The 16,042-nt window shown below is 49.0% G+C and overlaps 1 protein-coding gene across 3 annotated transcripts; it reads left to right on the forward strand.

Annotated features, from left to right (window-relative positions):
* Positions 1 to 15: 15 nt before the first annotated feature.
* Positions 16 to 6,550, forward strand: RDM1 (RAD52 motif containing 1). 3 transcript variants are annotated; one of them, XM_072885861.1, is made up of 7 exons: positions 16 to 121; positions 943 to 1,122; positions 1,514 to 1,636; positions 2,116 to 2,278; positions 2,856 to 2,954; positions 4,017 to 4,105; positions 6,438 to 6,550. In XM_072885861.1, exons 1-7 carry the CDS (start codon positions 35 to 37, stop codon positions 6,501 to 6,503), a joined length of 807 nt encoding a protein of 268 aa, XP_072741962.1. In that variant the 5' UTR covers positions 16 to 34; the 3' UTR covers positions 6,504 to 6,550. The 3 variants fall into 3 exon arrangements, with proteins under 3 accessions (XP_072741962.1, XP_072741960.1, XP_072741963.1); XM_072885859.1 differs by lacking the exon at positions 6,438 to 6,550 and adding an exon at positions 5,562 to 6,244; XM_072885862.1 differs by lacking the exons at positions 16 to 121; positions 6,438 to 6,550 and adding exons at positions 647 to 738; positions 5,562 to 6,244.
* Positions 6,551 to 16,042: the final 9,492 nt, after the last annotated feature.

A 16,042-nucleotide genomic window follows, 5' to 3' on the forward strand; every position in this document is an offset into this window, starting at 1 on the left:
GCGATGGCGGGGCGGGAAGCCGGGGTGCTGCGGCATGGCGGAGGTGGTGGAGTTCCGGGTGCCCGCGGGGAGCGCCCAGACGCTGCTGGTCTGGGGGCTGGAGCCGGAGCCGGGCCTGGAGGTGAGGCGAGAGCTCGGACCGGGCCTGAGGAGCGGGGCCCGGGACCCCCCTCAGGAGCTGGGGAGCGGGGCCCGGGACCCCCCCCGGGGCCGAGGAGCGGGGCCTGGGATCCCCCCAGGGTCCCTCTCCCCCCTTGGAGCTGAGGCCCCAGTTCCCCCCATCTGTACTGATGGCTTCACCTGTGTGCTAATAATATATTTTTAAATCCCTCCCGTTTATTTTTTTGTGTGTTTGTTTTTAATCATTTTTTAGTTTCCTTGTCTCCTTGAGGCATGCTGGGTGCAGGGCAACCCCGAGGGGCTGTCGGGCCACCCCAGGGTGATTCCTGCCCCCGTGCCACGGCTGGTTTTGTGGTCTGAGCAGCAAAACTACTAGGAGCCCAGCGCAAGGTGGAAGAGCTGGAACAAAACCCCGTTAGTCTGCCTGCAAAATGTCGTGCTAATGTTTCCCTGAAAGCTTCGGCAAAACAGCGTGCCCACACAAGCAGGAAGGCAGAGAGTCTGGGATGAGGATGACAGTGGGGACAGAAGATCCCATGTCTGTCCGTGCTCTCCTCCTGATGCAGAGGCTGGCTGATAAGGGAGATGAGGCGTCGTCAGGGCCAGAGGACCAGCCAGGTTGAGCTTATTTTTATGGAGAGAGACTCATCTTCAGTCTCACTGCTTATTCCAGGGCTTATTGCCATTAAACAGTACTAAAAACTTTCCTTGTTTTCTAGGTAATTAGGTCTTGTGAGTAATCTTCTCTCTGTCGCTGTTGCTCAGCCCCTAAAGCACCCATAGATATTTCAAAAGACCCTTTTTTCTGTTGTTTTTCCTCAGCATTCCCTGTTTTCAGCGTTTTCCAAATTTGGGCCACTCTACTCGGTGCGAGTGCACAGAAGTGCTGCTGTGGCAGGGCCTGGCTGTTACGCCGTCATCAAGTTTTTTTCAGGTGGAGATGCCAGCAGAGCCCAGCGCACGTGCAATGGGCAAAGGCTGTTCCAGAAATCTCCCTTGAAGGTAAGCAGAACAGCCACAGGTGTGAAACTTGCAGGACTCAGCACCATGACCTCCAGCAGCAGGGTAGAATCACATGAAATACTTGTTGATCTCCGTGATGCTCCCTGAGCAAAAAGTTTACTAACTTTTGGCTGGACGCTACCACTGCGGTGACATCCCGCACCGCTGGCTCCCAGGTAGCTTTTAAGCAGTAAAATGGCAGCATCCCTCCTCTGGAATAATTTGCAGGGCCCGTTCCTGGGTAAAAAATATTTAACACATCTCAGAAGCACACATGTGGTCAGGGAGTAGGTTACCTTCGGATGATTCTCACAGAGCCATCAATGGTGCATCTGTAGTGGGAATCTTGCAAGCAAAGCCTGGCTAACCAGGGTTCTTCTTTCCTGGACAGGTTTGCGTTTGCACCAGGCAGAAAGGGTTTCAGCAACAAGTCCTTGCTCTCAACAGCAACAAGTGCCAGGAGTTGGCCAACCACTACCTTGGCTTTAACGGCTGGTCCAGTCGCATCATCACAGTAAGGGACCCTTTAAATTCATCCATCATCCTTCCCCTCATCCTTAATTAACCTCATTCTTAATTAGAGCAGTTGGTGGAATGAGAAGAGTTGTCCTCAAATCAGCAAATAACAGACAGCTACAGGAGCTGCGTTTTGGACCACACATGGGGGTGTTCTGAAAGCCTGGGCAGAGAAGATTGCTATGAGTGAGGGCACTGGCTTGGCTTCTGTTAATAAAAATGGGGACAGCTGTGATTAAAGCAGTGCCAGGGCCTGACAGTAGTCTTCATGTGCTGAAAGTGTCTGAGATGACTGAGACTCCAAGAGGATGGGGACTATGAGGTATTTCTAAAAGAGGGTCAAAACAGTAAACATCCCTGCTCTGCCTCCACCACGTGGAGTCACACGCCTTGGAGTCACACACTGTGCAGGCCCAAGTGGTCATAACATCCCCTTCCTATTTAATCAAAATTAATTATCTGTGGTCTTCCCAACAGCTGCAGAATGTATCTGGCTTTGATGGTGAAAATGAGGACCTGGGGAAGACATTAGAGAAGCGATCCGTGAAATATCTGTGTGCTGTAGAGGTGACGCTGCCCGACCATGGGGTACGCACCAGGGGAGTTGCCCTCAGTGAGGCAGATGTAGAAAACAGTGAAGGTACGTTTTGGATGCAGCTGGAAGTCTCTCTTAGCAGCTGTCGCAGACACTGGTCCATCTTGCTTTTGCAAAGTTTGTGGGTCTGACAAAGTATCTGAGTTTAGCTGGAGGCAAGGATCTGTGCAGGGCCTTGTGAGCTGCTGTGCTATGCAGCAAAGGATCCTGAGCATGCCTCTTCCCTCCCTGCTTCACACCAGTATCGCTTTCCTACCCTCTGTTCTCTCCCTCTTGCCTGCAGCGTTATTCATTCTGCATCACAGCCACTTCTGGTGTGAACATGCCGTGTGATTCTTCATACTGTGTCTGTGGCACAGCTCAGGTGCCAGCGGGTCTTTGCACTGTCCGCTGCCCTGGGCAGGGTCCTGACACAGGGCTGAGGATCGTGCGCTGCTGTGGGTTGGCGCACGAAGCCCCTGTGAGGGTGCTGCCGTGCTGCCGGCGACTCCTGAAACATAAGCAGCTTTCTTATCGGATCCATAGAGCTGTGTTGGTTACGTTTCCTAGCACAACGCAGCTCGTGTGCTTCCTATGCAGAGTGTCATCTTAGTATCGGTAACATGCTGCTTGTTGTGTTCAGATCCTCTCCGGTTTGTCACAGCCTCAAGAAGAGTTCAGAAACTCGCAGTCGGGAAGGCTTTGTCTAGCGCCTTTCAGAAGATACTCCTCGTAGTCTTAGGTAAGGCCTATTTTGGTATTAAACACTGGGGTGTTTGGGCTAATGATATTATAACTTTCATGATAATTGATACAAATTCTTTTTCTCTGAACCTTTCTTGCGTTTCATTGAGGCCTGGGGGGTCTCGGGCAAAATTAAACTTGTGTTGTGGTCTGTAATGATTTAACAGAGTGGTTCCACCCTATGAGCTATGTGAGTGAAAGGAAAATCCGACAGGAGGTCAGATTTTTTTATGATAAATAAGTCATTGAAACTCCAAATTCCAAGAGTGTAAACCCTGTCAGGGAGAGCTTTTTAAGGTTACATTTGCATGCCGAATAGGGATGTGGGGAAGTTCTGGTTCCAGGGGTAACATGAACTGAATTGCAGCACTTTGCACGTTCCTGTCCTGGTTCCAAGCCAACCAGGTGCCATCAAAGGTCCGTGCCCCACTGTTGCGTTCAGTGTTGCATCTTTGCGGCTACTATCTCCTTTGGCTTTTTAATCACAGAAGCTGGCTCTGTGCCTATCCAGGAACTGCTAGATCTGCCTTCTCTGCGTTCCAGGTCTTGTGCTCTCTGAGCTTTTAGGTAACTCCTGTTTATGTGGTATCTGAGTACTTTAGTCTTTTACGCTTATCAGGACAGACCCTGATCGAATCAGGTCAGTGTCGCTATCCTCATTTTACAGACAGGGGCCTTTCATCTGCCAGATTCCTCCCCTGGGTTGTTTAAGGTGTTCTTTCAAAAGGTGGGTTTCTGGAGTCAGATGTTTTGCAGTGCTTCCTGCCTTCTGATCCATCACATACACAGAGACCAGCAATTAACATGCTCCATCCTCTCCATAGACTTCTGCTTCCTCAATTTCAGTTTCCATTCCATTTACTAAGAGCCATTTGGTTTTCTGCAGAGAAGACAGGCAGGTAGGCCAGAGAAAGAAGCACGCTCATTCAGACCAACCAGCCACTCGCTCTGAAAGCCATTACGAAGCAGAATTGTCCCATTTGGAGTTTAGGTTTATTGTCATTACGCACAGTAGTAACTAACCGTGTCTCTGGCTATTTATTCTGTGTACTTGTTTCAGAGAACGGGAAAGTGGCCGTGGAGTACAATTCCACCCAAGAGGAGCTCACAGACTCCTTAACAGAAGAGGAACTGAAGGGGCTTGTTCAGGTAAAACCAGTGGATATTCAGCTTTTCCACAAGACCTGTATGTTACACCTAGAGATCGGAGATACAGCTGTTAACTGTTACAGCCTCTGACATCCTCCTTTTATGCAGCAATTACCTCGACTTAAATCCCAGGGAGTAATCATGTCTTGGAATTGTACAGCACACTAAGGTTTTTAAAAATCTTACTTTTTTGGGTATCTTTGTACAGAAATGCATGTATATTTTAGATGGCACAGGAAAGTGAGCTGTTAGGGTACAGGACGGTTATGGTACAGCTTGACAAGTCTCACATGTGACAGTGTCCAGGACTGCTCTCATAAAATCTGTGAGAGTGAAAATCCTGGTGAAGCCACAGTAGGTTAAATCAAATTATTTTTTAATAAGTTCTTAAATAAATCAAACTTCCCATCTAGAAATGCACTTCATAAATTTATCCTTACCCAGAGGGAATGATTGTTAAAAGCTTTGGTGAAATAAAAGTTTTTGTGAAATCCCTGCAGGTAATTGTGGGACCTGTTAGCATGCATCAAACAAAAATACCTCGGGTACAACGGTAAAACTTCTGTCATCGTGCTCAGTGAGACGAGTTCTGCGTGCCAGCCTTTGCACGCAGACAGTCACGAGCAGAGGATTTTCATCTCGCTTAGTTTGAAAACACTGCTACTTACCAGGGGAGATCACGGATACAGCAGTCTTTTGAAAGCAAGCATCGCTCTCACATGATGCATCAGCACCTTGCTGCGCAGTGTCTAACTCCTCCTGCGGTCTGCCTGGAGGAAGCGTGTAACGAACCTTGTGACACGTTATTCCATTTGATGACACTGAGTCACCTAGTGTCCATGGGCAAAACTATCTGCCTTTCTTACTGAAAAGCAGCAGTAAAATAGGTATTTTGGTGTGTGAAGTAACTAACGTCCACCAGATTTTTTTTTTATCAGTTGAGAAGATGAAATTTCTGCTGGTGTCTTCTTTCTCTGCATTTTCCTCTGTACTGCCCCTTCTATCTGGCTTCTTTTAAACCCACAGAGAACTGACCTAACATGCAGTGACCGTAAGAGAAGTGAGCAGTAAAGTCAAACAGAAAGCCTGCTGCTTCTCAAACCCCTGGTTTACCAGAAGAGTCATCCCTCACCTCCCCTGCCATCTGACTTCCCTTGTGGTGGTCTGTGGGAGGTAATTTGGCACTCTCTCTCCACAAGGCACCTTCCAGCCTGATAGGAAGAGGAACAGACAGGAATTCGGAAGGACTTGCTTGGGAGGAGAGCTGCTGGGTGTCCTTTTGGTTCATTGCCTTGTGATGTCTGTCAGTCTTTCCAAAACAGAAATGTTCCTGAGTTGGTAAATTGTGGGGAGGCTGTCTCTTGTACGTGGTAAAAATATATTGTTTCCAGGTGCAGAGGGATGAAGCTAAAATATGTTGTAGAGAAATAAATTTACTCTTTATTTCTCTTCCCAGGTCAGTGAATTGTCCTTGGAACAGTTTGACCTCAAAGAAGATGAAGTTTTGTCTGATCTCAGTTTTGATGATGAGCTCCCTAGCTGGGAGATGCCATCTAATTAGTGCAGCTCTGTCTTCACATCGTTTCCAAACGTTCTGCAGTGTTTGATGAGGAATGAAAGTCTAACGCTGTGAAATGACACGTGCGTCATATCCAATGTTTTCTTTTTCTCCAAATACGTAACAGCAAAAGAAATGGGCAATAAACCTAGTGTTACTAAAATTAAGCCCAAAAACGTATGCTGTTTTTGGAGAAGAAGTGTTTTCCTGTCAACTTATCCAGGTCAGCTATATATGGAAGCCAGCTTAGCTGCATGATTATTATTTAGACAGCATGACAGATGTGCATAGCACTTATAGAAAAATAAAAGGAATGAGCCCTCCCTGCAAGAGCCTACAGCTCAGGTTCGCTCTGATGCGCAGGAGAAAGCCGGAGACGGCAGAAGGAGACATCTCACCAGCAGGAGTAGCTGTGGTGCTTACACGCGTCTGCACAGGCACAGAAAAAAGTATTTCTCTAAGTTAAATTTCTTTTAAAGAAATAAGCCTAAGTCTTGTAATAATGTGTTGTGCCACATGGGTTGAGCCCCAACTACTTGTAGTTGGGACATTATCACGATGTAAAGCAAAGATTCTTTCTAATTTTGAACAGGTTTTTCATTAAATTAAGTAAAATTTTGTAACTCTGTGTGATGAATGAACCTCAGAGGCAGCACAAGCGACGGGAAGGGGCATCAAGCTCCCCAAATCACGAGGCTGTGTGGTGGGGGGGGAAGGCTTATTTGATATCAGACCCCTGCTCAGATTTTTTGACCTCTGTCTGTGGAAAAAAAGATGATTGAAAAATGGGAGCGCTCAGGGAAGAGCCAGAGGAATGATTCGAGATCCCTTGTGAAATGAGAGGAGCGTGGCCTGTTTCATTTAACAAAAAAGAGAGGAAAGGGGTGATTTGATCCAGAAGACAGCTGATACCAGGTGAGCTTTTCAACCGGGAAGGTGAAGGTGAAACAAGATCCAGTGGCTGGACACTGACTTTAGAGAGATCCAAATGGGAAGCAAGATGCAGCATTTCACAAGGGGGGATACTGAAGGGAGGGAAGGGCCTGCCGTGGGATGCGGTACATCCCCTACCATGGTGATCTCTCAGAGATTGTATTTATATTGTAGTATATGTTCTCCTGATGGTAGAGACGCCTGCAGCCCCAGATCCCGCTCCGAGCCGTGAGGCGAGGGGCCGCGGCCATGCCCGGCGGCGAGGCCTGCGCCCGGCCCCAGGCCTGCGGCCCCCCGTTGCCCGGTGACCCCGGCCAGGCCTGCTCTGCCATGGGCCTGCCCCGGCCCGGCCACCCGCTCCTCCTGCTGGCCCTGCTGCTGGCGGCAGCCCCTGGCCCAGGGTGGCCCGGGGGGGTCTGCCCGGTCCCCTGCCGCTGCCGACGGCGGCTGCTGGACTGCAGCCATGCCGCCCTGGCCGGCGTGCCGCCGGCTGCCCGCCACTGGGCCCTCTCCGTCCTGTGAGTACCAGTGGCGGTCTGCCCCGCCAGACCCCCTCCATCTTCCCCTCCTCAGCTTCTTATTCCTGGTAACCCCTCCCAGGACACCTAGGAGAGAGTCGCCGGCAGGAGACATCTTGATTTCGGGGGGCTCATGCTGCAGCGCCAAGGGGTGAAGCCAGGGTGGCCATGCTGTTGCCTCTCCAGGCAAACTCTGCTTCCACCTCAGCAGCCAAATTTGCAGGGGAAGGGTTTTTCCTGAGTGTGATAGTGTCAATCATTTCTTTGCAGAGATTTCACTGGCAACTCGATTTCTTCCATCGAAAAACAAGCATGGAGGGAATACCCATGGGCCGAGTACTTGTAAGTATCCTCTAGCACTTAAAATGTCAGGAGTTCAGGTATTTTCAATCCTTTCATCTGTTTTTTGAGCCAAGGGTATGATGAGCACAAGCACCCGCACAAACTGGTTCCATCTGAATTCAAAGCTGAGCTGCTCAGCAAGGAGGGCTGTGAATCCCCAGGGCTTCCTAGGATGGCGAGCGCCATGAGCTGTGTCCCTCCCATCCTAGGGAACCATCCCTGTGCCTATTTAATCAATGATCAGGCTACAGTTAGCTTCACCAGGCCAGGAGCAAGTACCTGCTCCTGCGATGAGTGGTGATGATCCCTGGAGTGACTCAAAGAGATGTTTTAGTAAAGCTACTGCAGGATATTTTCCCCTGAAAATCCCACTTCCTCCTGGCGAGCAGCTGGTGTAACAGTCAATGTCCATTTGTCTCATTCCAGAGTCCTCCAGAACAACGATCTGCGGGCAGTGAAGAGGCGTTCGCTGGAGGGTCTGCTCCTGCTGAAGCACCTGTAGGTACCGTCCCCTGCCCACCGCAGTGGGCTACTGCCTCACCCTCCCTTGGACACCTGCTGCTCGACCCACCCCATGCAAGCGTGCTTCATTCCTCCTCGGTTTCAGGCTACAGCCAGAGCAGAGCAGGGTGTCTTGGTGCTGCAGCAGTGCCTGGTGGGAGGATTCCCACAGAGGCACGCTACAGCTTTCATTTCCCCAAATCTAACCAAGAGGAGGAGGCTGCTGCCGTTTCCCACACATACATATTGGATGACTTTTAGCCAACCCCAAGCTAACAGTGACCTCCCACACCCTGGGAGATTGCCTCTGGCTCCATTTATCTGAGGACCGACATTTTGGGGGTGAGAACCATCTAGAACAAGGCAAAACTCACGCGTGCCTTGCTAGGGTTTGGGTGGAAAGACCACCGTTGCGGTGAAGGCAGAGCCCTAGATGGCTGGTCACTCTTGGGATAGCCTCCCCGGTGGCTATCCCAGGCAGAAGGAGAGAAGCCTGCACTACCCCTTCCTCTGCTGAAATCCCAGATGGACTGAGGTTGGAAGATCTCTGCTTCAACCTCCTGCTCCCAGCAGGGCTAACCTCAAAGCTAGCACAGGTTTTTTCTATGAAAAAATCAATGAGGTTGCTCAGGGCCATATCCAGCTGAGTCCCCCCTCTTCTTGGAGGAGAAACCAATGTGCACCTATGTCCACACAATGTCATATGAAATTGCAACAAGCTCGCTGTCTCTAATACTGTCTGGAAGGGAGCAGAGGAGCGTTAGGGTTTTGTCTCCTTGAAGTTCAGTTTTTTACATATTTTGGCGTTTCCTGTGCAGTGCAGGCAAACGAAGTCTGAAACAAGAACGGCAAAGTCTTGCCCTGTTCTCTGTCCTCTGCTTGGCCTCTGTCACGCTCTCTTTTCTTATTCTAAAGGCTAAGAGGCAGAAATAAATCCCCCTGTGGAGGCTCAGAGCTTTAGTGCCCAGAGTCCAGATTTCCTGAGCCTCGGAGGAGACATGGGTACACTCATTTCTCAACACAAACCTCATGTCAAAGATAAAAATACTACTTGTGTGAAAAAGCTGACAGCAAGGGAAGCCCTGGCTTGGAGTTGGCTCATAGGGTCATGTTTTGGGTCCCGCTCCTCTGTTATTAGAGTAGCTGAAATGAGGACACAGAGAAGTGTCCCAAAATCTCTGTTGCTCGTATTTGTAGATCATTGCAAGTATCTCAGCTCCATCACCATTTGCATTTGTAGTGTCGTTTATTGAGTGTGACCCTTACGTGCTTGTATTTTTCCCACAAAAAGGGAGGCTTTGTATTTTCTAGTATGCACGTTGGCGTGGAAGGAGCCAAGTCCAGGGTGGTCTTGGCCCTTCTGGAGCTGCTCCTGTGGTGAGCCAGCCCTCGGGCTGCATCTAAGCCTTGTCTCAGCACTGGGGAACGGTGGAAAACAAGGTAGTGCCAGTGCTGGGGCCCACTGCCCACACTAGTTCCCCCTCCCCGTGTCTTTTTCGTAAGTACGTGTGCCCTACATCGTAGAAAAGAAGGATCCAAGAACTTAAAAGCAGAAAGCATGTTCTACAGAATGTTGCAGAGGTTGCAGGCTAAATGAGTCAGGGTGGGAAGAAACAGGCTTCCAGCCACACTCCCCCTCCACAAAGCTGAAAACTGAACTCTCCAAAGCACTTCCGAGATCGCACGTGCAAAGGCCTTCCTCCCACCGCCCGGCTGCCTCCCTGGGAGGTCCAGACCCCGCAGGCGAGAGCTGCAATCGCTCCCGGACACTCTCCCTGAACATCCTCCGAGAGAGACCATCTCCCACAGAGGAAACCTTGTGCATTCATCTCCTCTAATTTTAGATGCCTAATAATTGCCTAGGATTAAGCTAATTGTTCAGGCTCTCTTATTTTCCATGAAGAGGAACAGGCACTTCCCATTCACCCAAATGATCTTGGGAACCTGTCTGAGGAGGGGATGAATCACTCCTCAGAAATATTTCTCTCTCACTCTGCTGCAGAACAAGCCCGGGCAGCTGATTCAGGCTGAGACAATGAACCTTTTGATTTCTAAAGCTAGGCCAGGTGAATCCCACAGCGGCTGAGTGTCTACACACATCTCTCAGCAGAGCTGTACAGGAAAGTGGAGTTTGGGTTACCCCTTCATTGTGCCCTTTCCAGACTTCCATGATCTTGATTTTGCATCTTTAAGAGGGCCCCTTTAACATAACTTTTTCACCAAATATAGTGTAGGAGGGAGGCATTAGGAGAATAATACCATTATCGTCACACATGTGGTTATCCCACCCCTGAGCCCTCAAACAGGATGTGCTGTTCAGGCTTTTCTGGCTGACTTCAGCAAGCAAAGCACCGATGGCACCAGGGGAAGGCAGGCTGCATCTCTGTGGCACATCCAGAGGGTCACAAATCGGTGCGGTCCATGCAAACGCTTCCTTGGCTGCTAAACTGTGCCTGTGTAAAGAATCTTTTCCGTTATCAGAGAGGAAAATCAAGCCCTAAAATAATTCTGGTGGGATCAGAGCTAGAAAAAAAATCACCGAGATGAAAGCCACCTCGGTCAGGAGGGTTATCACAGGTTACACACCACTGCAAGCTAATATCAGATATAAACACCGCGTGAAATCAGAGCCGTGTAACATATACGCTGCCAGTGTCAAAGCAAATGAAAGTAAACATGACAGTGCAAATGTAATTAACATTTTGTGTTCTAATTTTAACAGGGATTTATCTTGCAATAAAATCCTGTCGATTGAGGAACATGCTTTTGAGCCACTTCCTTTTTTGCAGCTTATGTGAGTTATAAAAGTTTCTTTCTAGTGTATTTAATGAAGTCTGTTTGCATTTATAACCCTTTTGGTGATAGAAAATGTTCCTGTTATTTTTAGAACAATGACTAAATTTCTCCTGCTAAAAGACCAACTGAGCTAAAGAGATCAATGCAGATGGCTGGGTGACCCACAACAGGATGAGAGATCATAGCATGGTTGTCCAAGCGCAGCCATAATAGAAGCCATTTCTTGAAGGCTTGCTGTATCCTGGAACAGAAATAGATTAAGCACATGTGCACTTCATTTCCTCTCCTTGACAGGTTAAAAAAAAAATGAGAAAACGGCAGTTTCCTTCCTATTCTACCTTGGATTTGCATATTTCCCACAAATCAATACTGCTTCACTCCAGCTTCCTCTAGGACAGACCTGATTCATTTCTGTGATCTTCTTTTTTCCCAGAAACCTTGGTGGAAATCTCATCACGCAGATCCGGAACGGCACTTTCCAGGCATGGCATGGGATGCAGTTTTTACAGAAGCTGTAAGTGTAGCAAGGTCTCGAGGTAGATGAGAACAGGATTCCAGACTAACAGTGGGGAAGAGCAGATTTGCTCTCTGTAAAGTACTGAATCCTGCTATAGATGTCATCCAGGGTCCACCAGGAGTCTGCAGCTTGAAAGCCACTTTCTCCTGGCCTGCTTATCTTCTCCGTGGCTTCCCTGAACCAGCATCAAGTTCAAACAGCAGCGGTGGGAACCCAGGGGGACAGATAAGAAAGAAATGCTGCAGGAGGGGACAAGAGGCAGGGTGATGTGGGGTATGGGATGTGACCCCGATTTCTAGCCAGAAATTTCACTTTGCGTATTTGCATTTAAAAGTAAAGGGTCTCAAAAACATCCACAAAAAGGAAACTTTGTTCTTTTGGTGTCTTGAGAAAATGTGACTTAATCCATAGTTGGTTCTGTCAAGAAGCCCTTCCAGGGATAGGATCACCGTTTCCATCTGGACCTGAAGTAAGTGGGAAGCCAGGGCGCGTTGCCCACCAAGGGTTCATATACATAAGGAAAAGGCCACAGTCTCCCTGCTCTCCTGAAAAGTGCAGTACTTCTCACGTGATACACCAAATAAGGTGGCAGAGTAAATTATGAACGACATTTCCCGTAGGACTAGGCCACGGCTTTGCTTGGCTGGATGCAGTAATAGAGTAAAGGTTTATGGACAGTGGAAATGTAAGAAAATATGGAAAGTTACACTCCAAAATAACATCAAAGTCCTGGTCAAGGGAACCAAAGAGAAGGTGTGAACTGAGGAGGAAAGAAAGAGATGTTGTGTTTCCCAGAAGAAGCACTTCTGGGCTTTTGCTCTTTTAGCTGGAGATAATCAGGACCTGATATATTTTGTGAATCAGCCCATCAGCATCTGTTCCTGCCTCTAGCCTTCATCCCAGGCCCTTCCTCACACATGTAGCACTGAGCCAATTCTTTATCTTCAGGCTGAAATTTCCTATGTTTGTTCTCCACTTGAAAGGAAATTCTTTGGGAAGGTTTGAGTAAAAATTGTTCAGCCAAATCCACATCTGCCATCCATAAAAGTGCTGGATCCTTACCCACCATAAACCTCTTTACACCACTCACACAGCGGAGAGGAGCCTGGAGAGGGGATTTCAGTGTAATTCCGCATCATATCCAACAGGCACAACTCTCTTTGGGCCTCTCTGATATTCAAAGGGTAGAAATGTGAAGACTGGCAAAGAGGAAAAACTCCTTGATCACAGGAATACGTTGCAATGATCTAGTGGAAATTCACTTTGATTTAGCTGTGTTCGTACAGTTCAGGAACCCCTGGGTTTTTTTACTCTACATTAAGTCTTTTAACCATCTCCCATTTCTCCAGTGCCTGCTGCATAGGGCCAGCTGATCTTGGCTTTCCAGACTCATGGGTCTATGTACGTAAGAGGACATGTGGACAGGCCACCCCCACGTGCCCCTACCCACACAGATCATGTCCTTCCCATCGCCCACTCACAGTGGTGTGTTGTTTTTTTCAGGATCCTAAGCCACAACCCCCTGTCCGTTATTGGTGACACATCGTTCTTCAAGCTGCCTTCAGTCAAATATCTGTAAGTATTGACTCATTTTTACCAGATTAATATAGATCTTTGTCTCTCTCAAGTGCCATGTTGTCAGGAAAGCAGAGATCCAGTAGCAAATCTCACTCTTCTTCCAGCCTAGAGGCACAAATAACCCTGGCACCAGCAGAGCAAGGCAAATGCCAAGCAGTTCTAGTGTGTCCCCAGCTGCACAGCAACTAAGGAGCTGGGACACAAAAGACGTCAAGGTCTGGGGCTGTGGAGTGGCCTGAAGGGTCTGGGAATGCCCCCCGCTCCTGCTTCAGCGCTGAGAAGGTGGGATCCTGGTCTTTGGGGCGCTCGTGCCAGCAGTCCTGGGCTCCTGCACACCCCACATCCCACCCCGCTGCCTTGACGCAGCTCAGGGCAGATGGTGCCCTGTGTTGATCACGATTCACAGCATCCTATGGCTCCTGCTCACATCTGTGTGACTCCTCAGGGAGGAAGACGTCCAGGCTTTTTGCAGAGGTCCTGCTCGCAGCCCCGCTATCCCACAGCTACCCTTTGCTTTCTGCTCAGCAAATTTTCTCTTTTCACTGGTATAATCTCTCTTTCCAAGGTCACAGTGAATTCATCCTCTTGGGCAAGAAGTGTCTCCCTTCAAGGACTGGAGCTGCCATCTCAGGAGAGCAGGAGGAGGGTTTGGAGCCAGGGAATCCTTTCTGTTTGCATTTGTCTCCCACGAGATCTGCAGGATCCCCTCCTGATTCAGACCCCGTGGTTAGGAACAGGTCAAAGCAGGAAGACGACAGGGTTTTGAATCATTTCTGTTTGATTAGGCAGAAGTGGATCCTTCTGCAAACACCACCACAATCATCAGGGATCTGGTCTTGTTCTCAGAGCAGAGTTCTGGTAATGCCGCCTGAAAATTTAATATGGTTTTTCAAATCCTTTCAGAGACCTGGGTGCAACACAAGTTACTCAGCAGACATTGCTCACACTCCTCCTGACAACAGTCTGCTTGGAAACGCTGTGAGTATGCAGGGGCTCGGTCCCAGACGCCAGCGGATCGTAATTGCTGAAACAAGGTGTCTGCTTGGGAAACAAACCAGCTCACCACTAAATCAGAATAACGCCAGTAAGCCTAAAGTTTGCGATTTACTTTTGAGAACCTCCCAAACCCACCTGCTAAGAAGCAGAATTTCACCTTTTAGATGACATTTTCCAGGTTTTTCAAAGGGAAGCCTTAAATCAAGGTGGGGTGCATTTCTGTTTCAAACTGCATTTTGGGATTGGTTCCATTTTCAAAGGTAAAATCAACATTTTGATGCCACTGGAGAAGTCTATCTCCTATCTGAAACCTCTCTTACAAATTTGGATAACATATTTGTCCATTGGAACTGGGGGGTGGGAAGTTTTCCAGAGCTGTAGAAGAAATCCAAGCAAAACCATGATGTGTTATCTGTGTGTTACCTGAGCTGGACTCGGAGACATGGATTGAGATGCTGGGTTTTTCTCCAGTAACCTCTTATCTTTAGCAAACTGCCCAGTGATATGGCCTGCTGCCTCTGCCAGGAGAAACACACCACTGAAACCCCGTGCAGGACCATCAAGTTCCACTGCGAGAACCTGTGCACCACCAGCACTCCCCAGTGCAGTAAGCTTCTCGATGATGTAGACTCCTCAAATCTGCCCGGTTTCCTCTAGCTTTAGGAGATGCTGTAGCATGGCCCCATTTTGTGTGGGTTCCCAGGCAGCGCTGGCCACCTTGATGGCATCAGCTCAGCCCGGTGGCCCCTGGCCAGTCCCAGGGACACTAAACCTAGGCAGACTCCACGCTGCTCGCTGAGCGCAGCTAGAAGAGCTTCATCCATGTGAGGCCTTTAATCAGCCCAAAGGCCAGTGCAGGCAGCTCAGGTGAGACCTGGGAGGCCTCTGACTCTGCTCCCTGAGCCACAGGCACAAAAAGTTCCCCCTCAAGCACATGACTTGGAAAAAACAAGGGTTGAAAAGTTACTAGTGATTACACATATCTTCTGTGTCAAATACTATCTTGAGAAGAAATAGCTTGCTGGGCTAAACAAACACATGAGCTTCCAATCCACACAGCGCATCTAGCCAAGGAAATCATGCATGCCCAGTACCGTTCCCAAGCGCTGGAAGGCACCGTCTGCTCGGAAGCCCCCCAGATTTCCCCTGACAACCTCCCGAGCTTTCCCACTGCCACCGTACCTTGGCTGGTCGCAGTTCAGTGGCGAGAGGGGTCCCTAGCGCAGCATAGACCCGGCCAAAGGATCTGGCAATGTTCGCATTGCTCTGGCAAGGTGGCATGTGCTGAGCTGCACCTCAAACCTGCCACCCACACGGGAAACACCAAGACCCGTAACCAAGCGTGGATGCCCCTAGGCAGGCTCTGCAGAAACCTCCTGTAATGCACGATGTATTGGAGGGGGTCTGGGATATACAGGTTCCAAAAATTGCCCGAGTGACCTTGGAAAATTGCCTGGTCTCTCTGCCGCCCTGTTCCCCATGTGTAGGAGAGAGGACAGTAACCCCGATCTCCTTTGCAGGGCATTAGGTGAACACCAAGCATCGTTATTCCCTTGTTAGCCTGTGCAGCGTGAGCAATGCACTGTCCTCCTCAATCTTTGCACAGAGTAAATATCATCCCATTCAAAGCAGAGACAAGCTGGACTTCTGCAAATAGATACAGTAAGGTTTCCATGTCCCCAAGTAACTCATTTTCAAACTGGATGTGGACAAGTGAACCTAACCTCGCCACAGGTCTAGGGAAAACAGGCTGGTAAGCCATTTAGGGCTAGATACCTCTAAAGTATTTATGTGTCCAATTTCCTATCATTTTAACAGGAAAAAAAGGCCTAAATACCTTTGTAATCTGTAAATATTCTTGACCATGTCACCCTGCCTCTGGCATTAAGCTACGTGCAAAGCAGGAGTAGAGATAAGGTTGTGTTTGCAGCCTTGGTGCAGGACTCTTGAAGACTTATCCTAGCTCTGCAGACTCAGCGTGTGCCCTCTGCGCGCCGGGGCGGAGCCCTCCTGGGGTTAGCATCGCTCTGGCTCAAATCCCCACTCTTCCACTTCTTCTAGGCCTGGTGACGGGAGCTGCATCCATCAGCAGAGAAACAGCTCTCCGTTATCGGGGGCTCGCTCTGACTGCAGATTGTTGCAGACTACAACCCAGAGGCATTTTAATGTGAAACATCCCAGGTTTTCCTGACTGAAGG

This window comes from Ciconia boyciana, chromosome 22 (genome assembly GCF_034638445.1).
Source record: "Ciconia boyciana chromosome 22, ASM3463844v1, whole genome shotgun sequence".
In the NCBI taxonomy this organism is placed as follows: domain Eukaryota; kingdom Metazoa; phylum Chordata; class Aves; order Ciconiiformes; family Ciconiidae; genus Ciconia; species Ciconia boyciana.

Coding starts and splice junctions, on each gene's coding strand:
- RDM1 (XM_072885859.1), top strand. CDS start 35: ATGGCGGAGGTGGTGGAGTTCCGGGTGCCCGCGGGGAGCGCCCAGACG. Junction 1,123..1,513: donor TCCAGAAATCTCCCTTGAAG/GTAAGCAGAACA, acceptor TTTCCTGGACAG/GTTTGCGTTTGCACCAGGCA. Junction 2,279..2,855: donor AGATGTAGAAAACAGTGAAG/GTACGTTTTGGA, acceptor TGTTGTGTTCAG/ATCCTCTCCGGTTTGTCACA.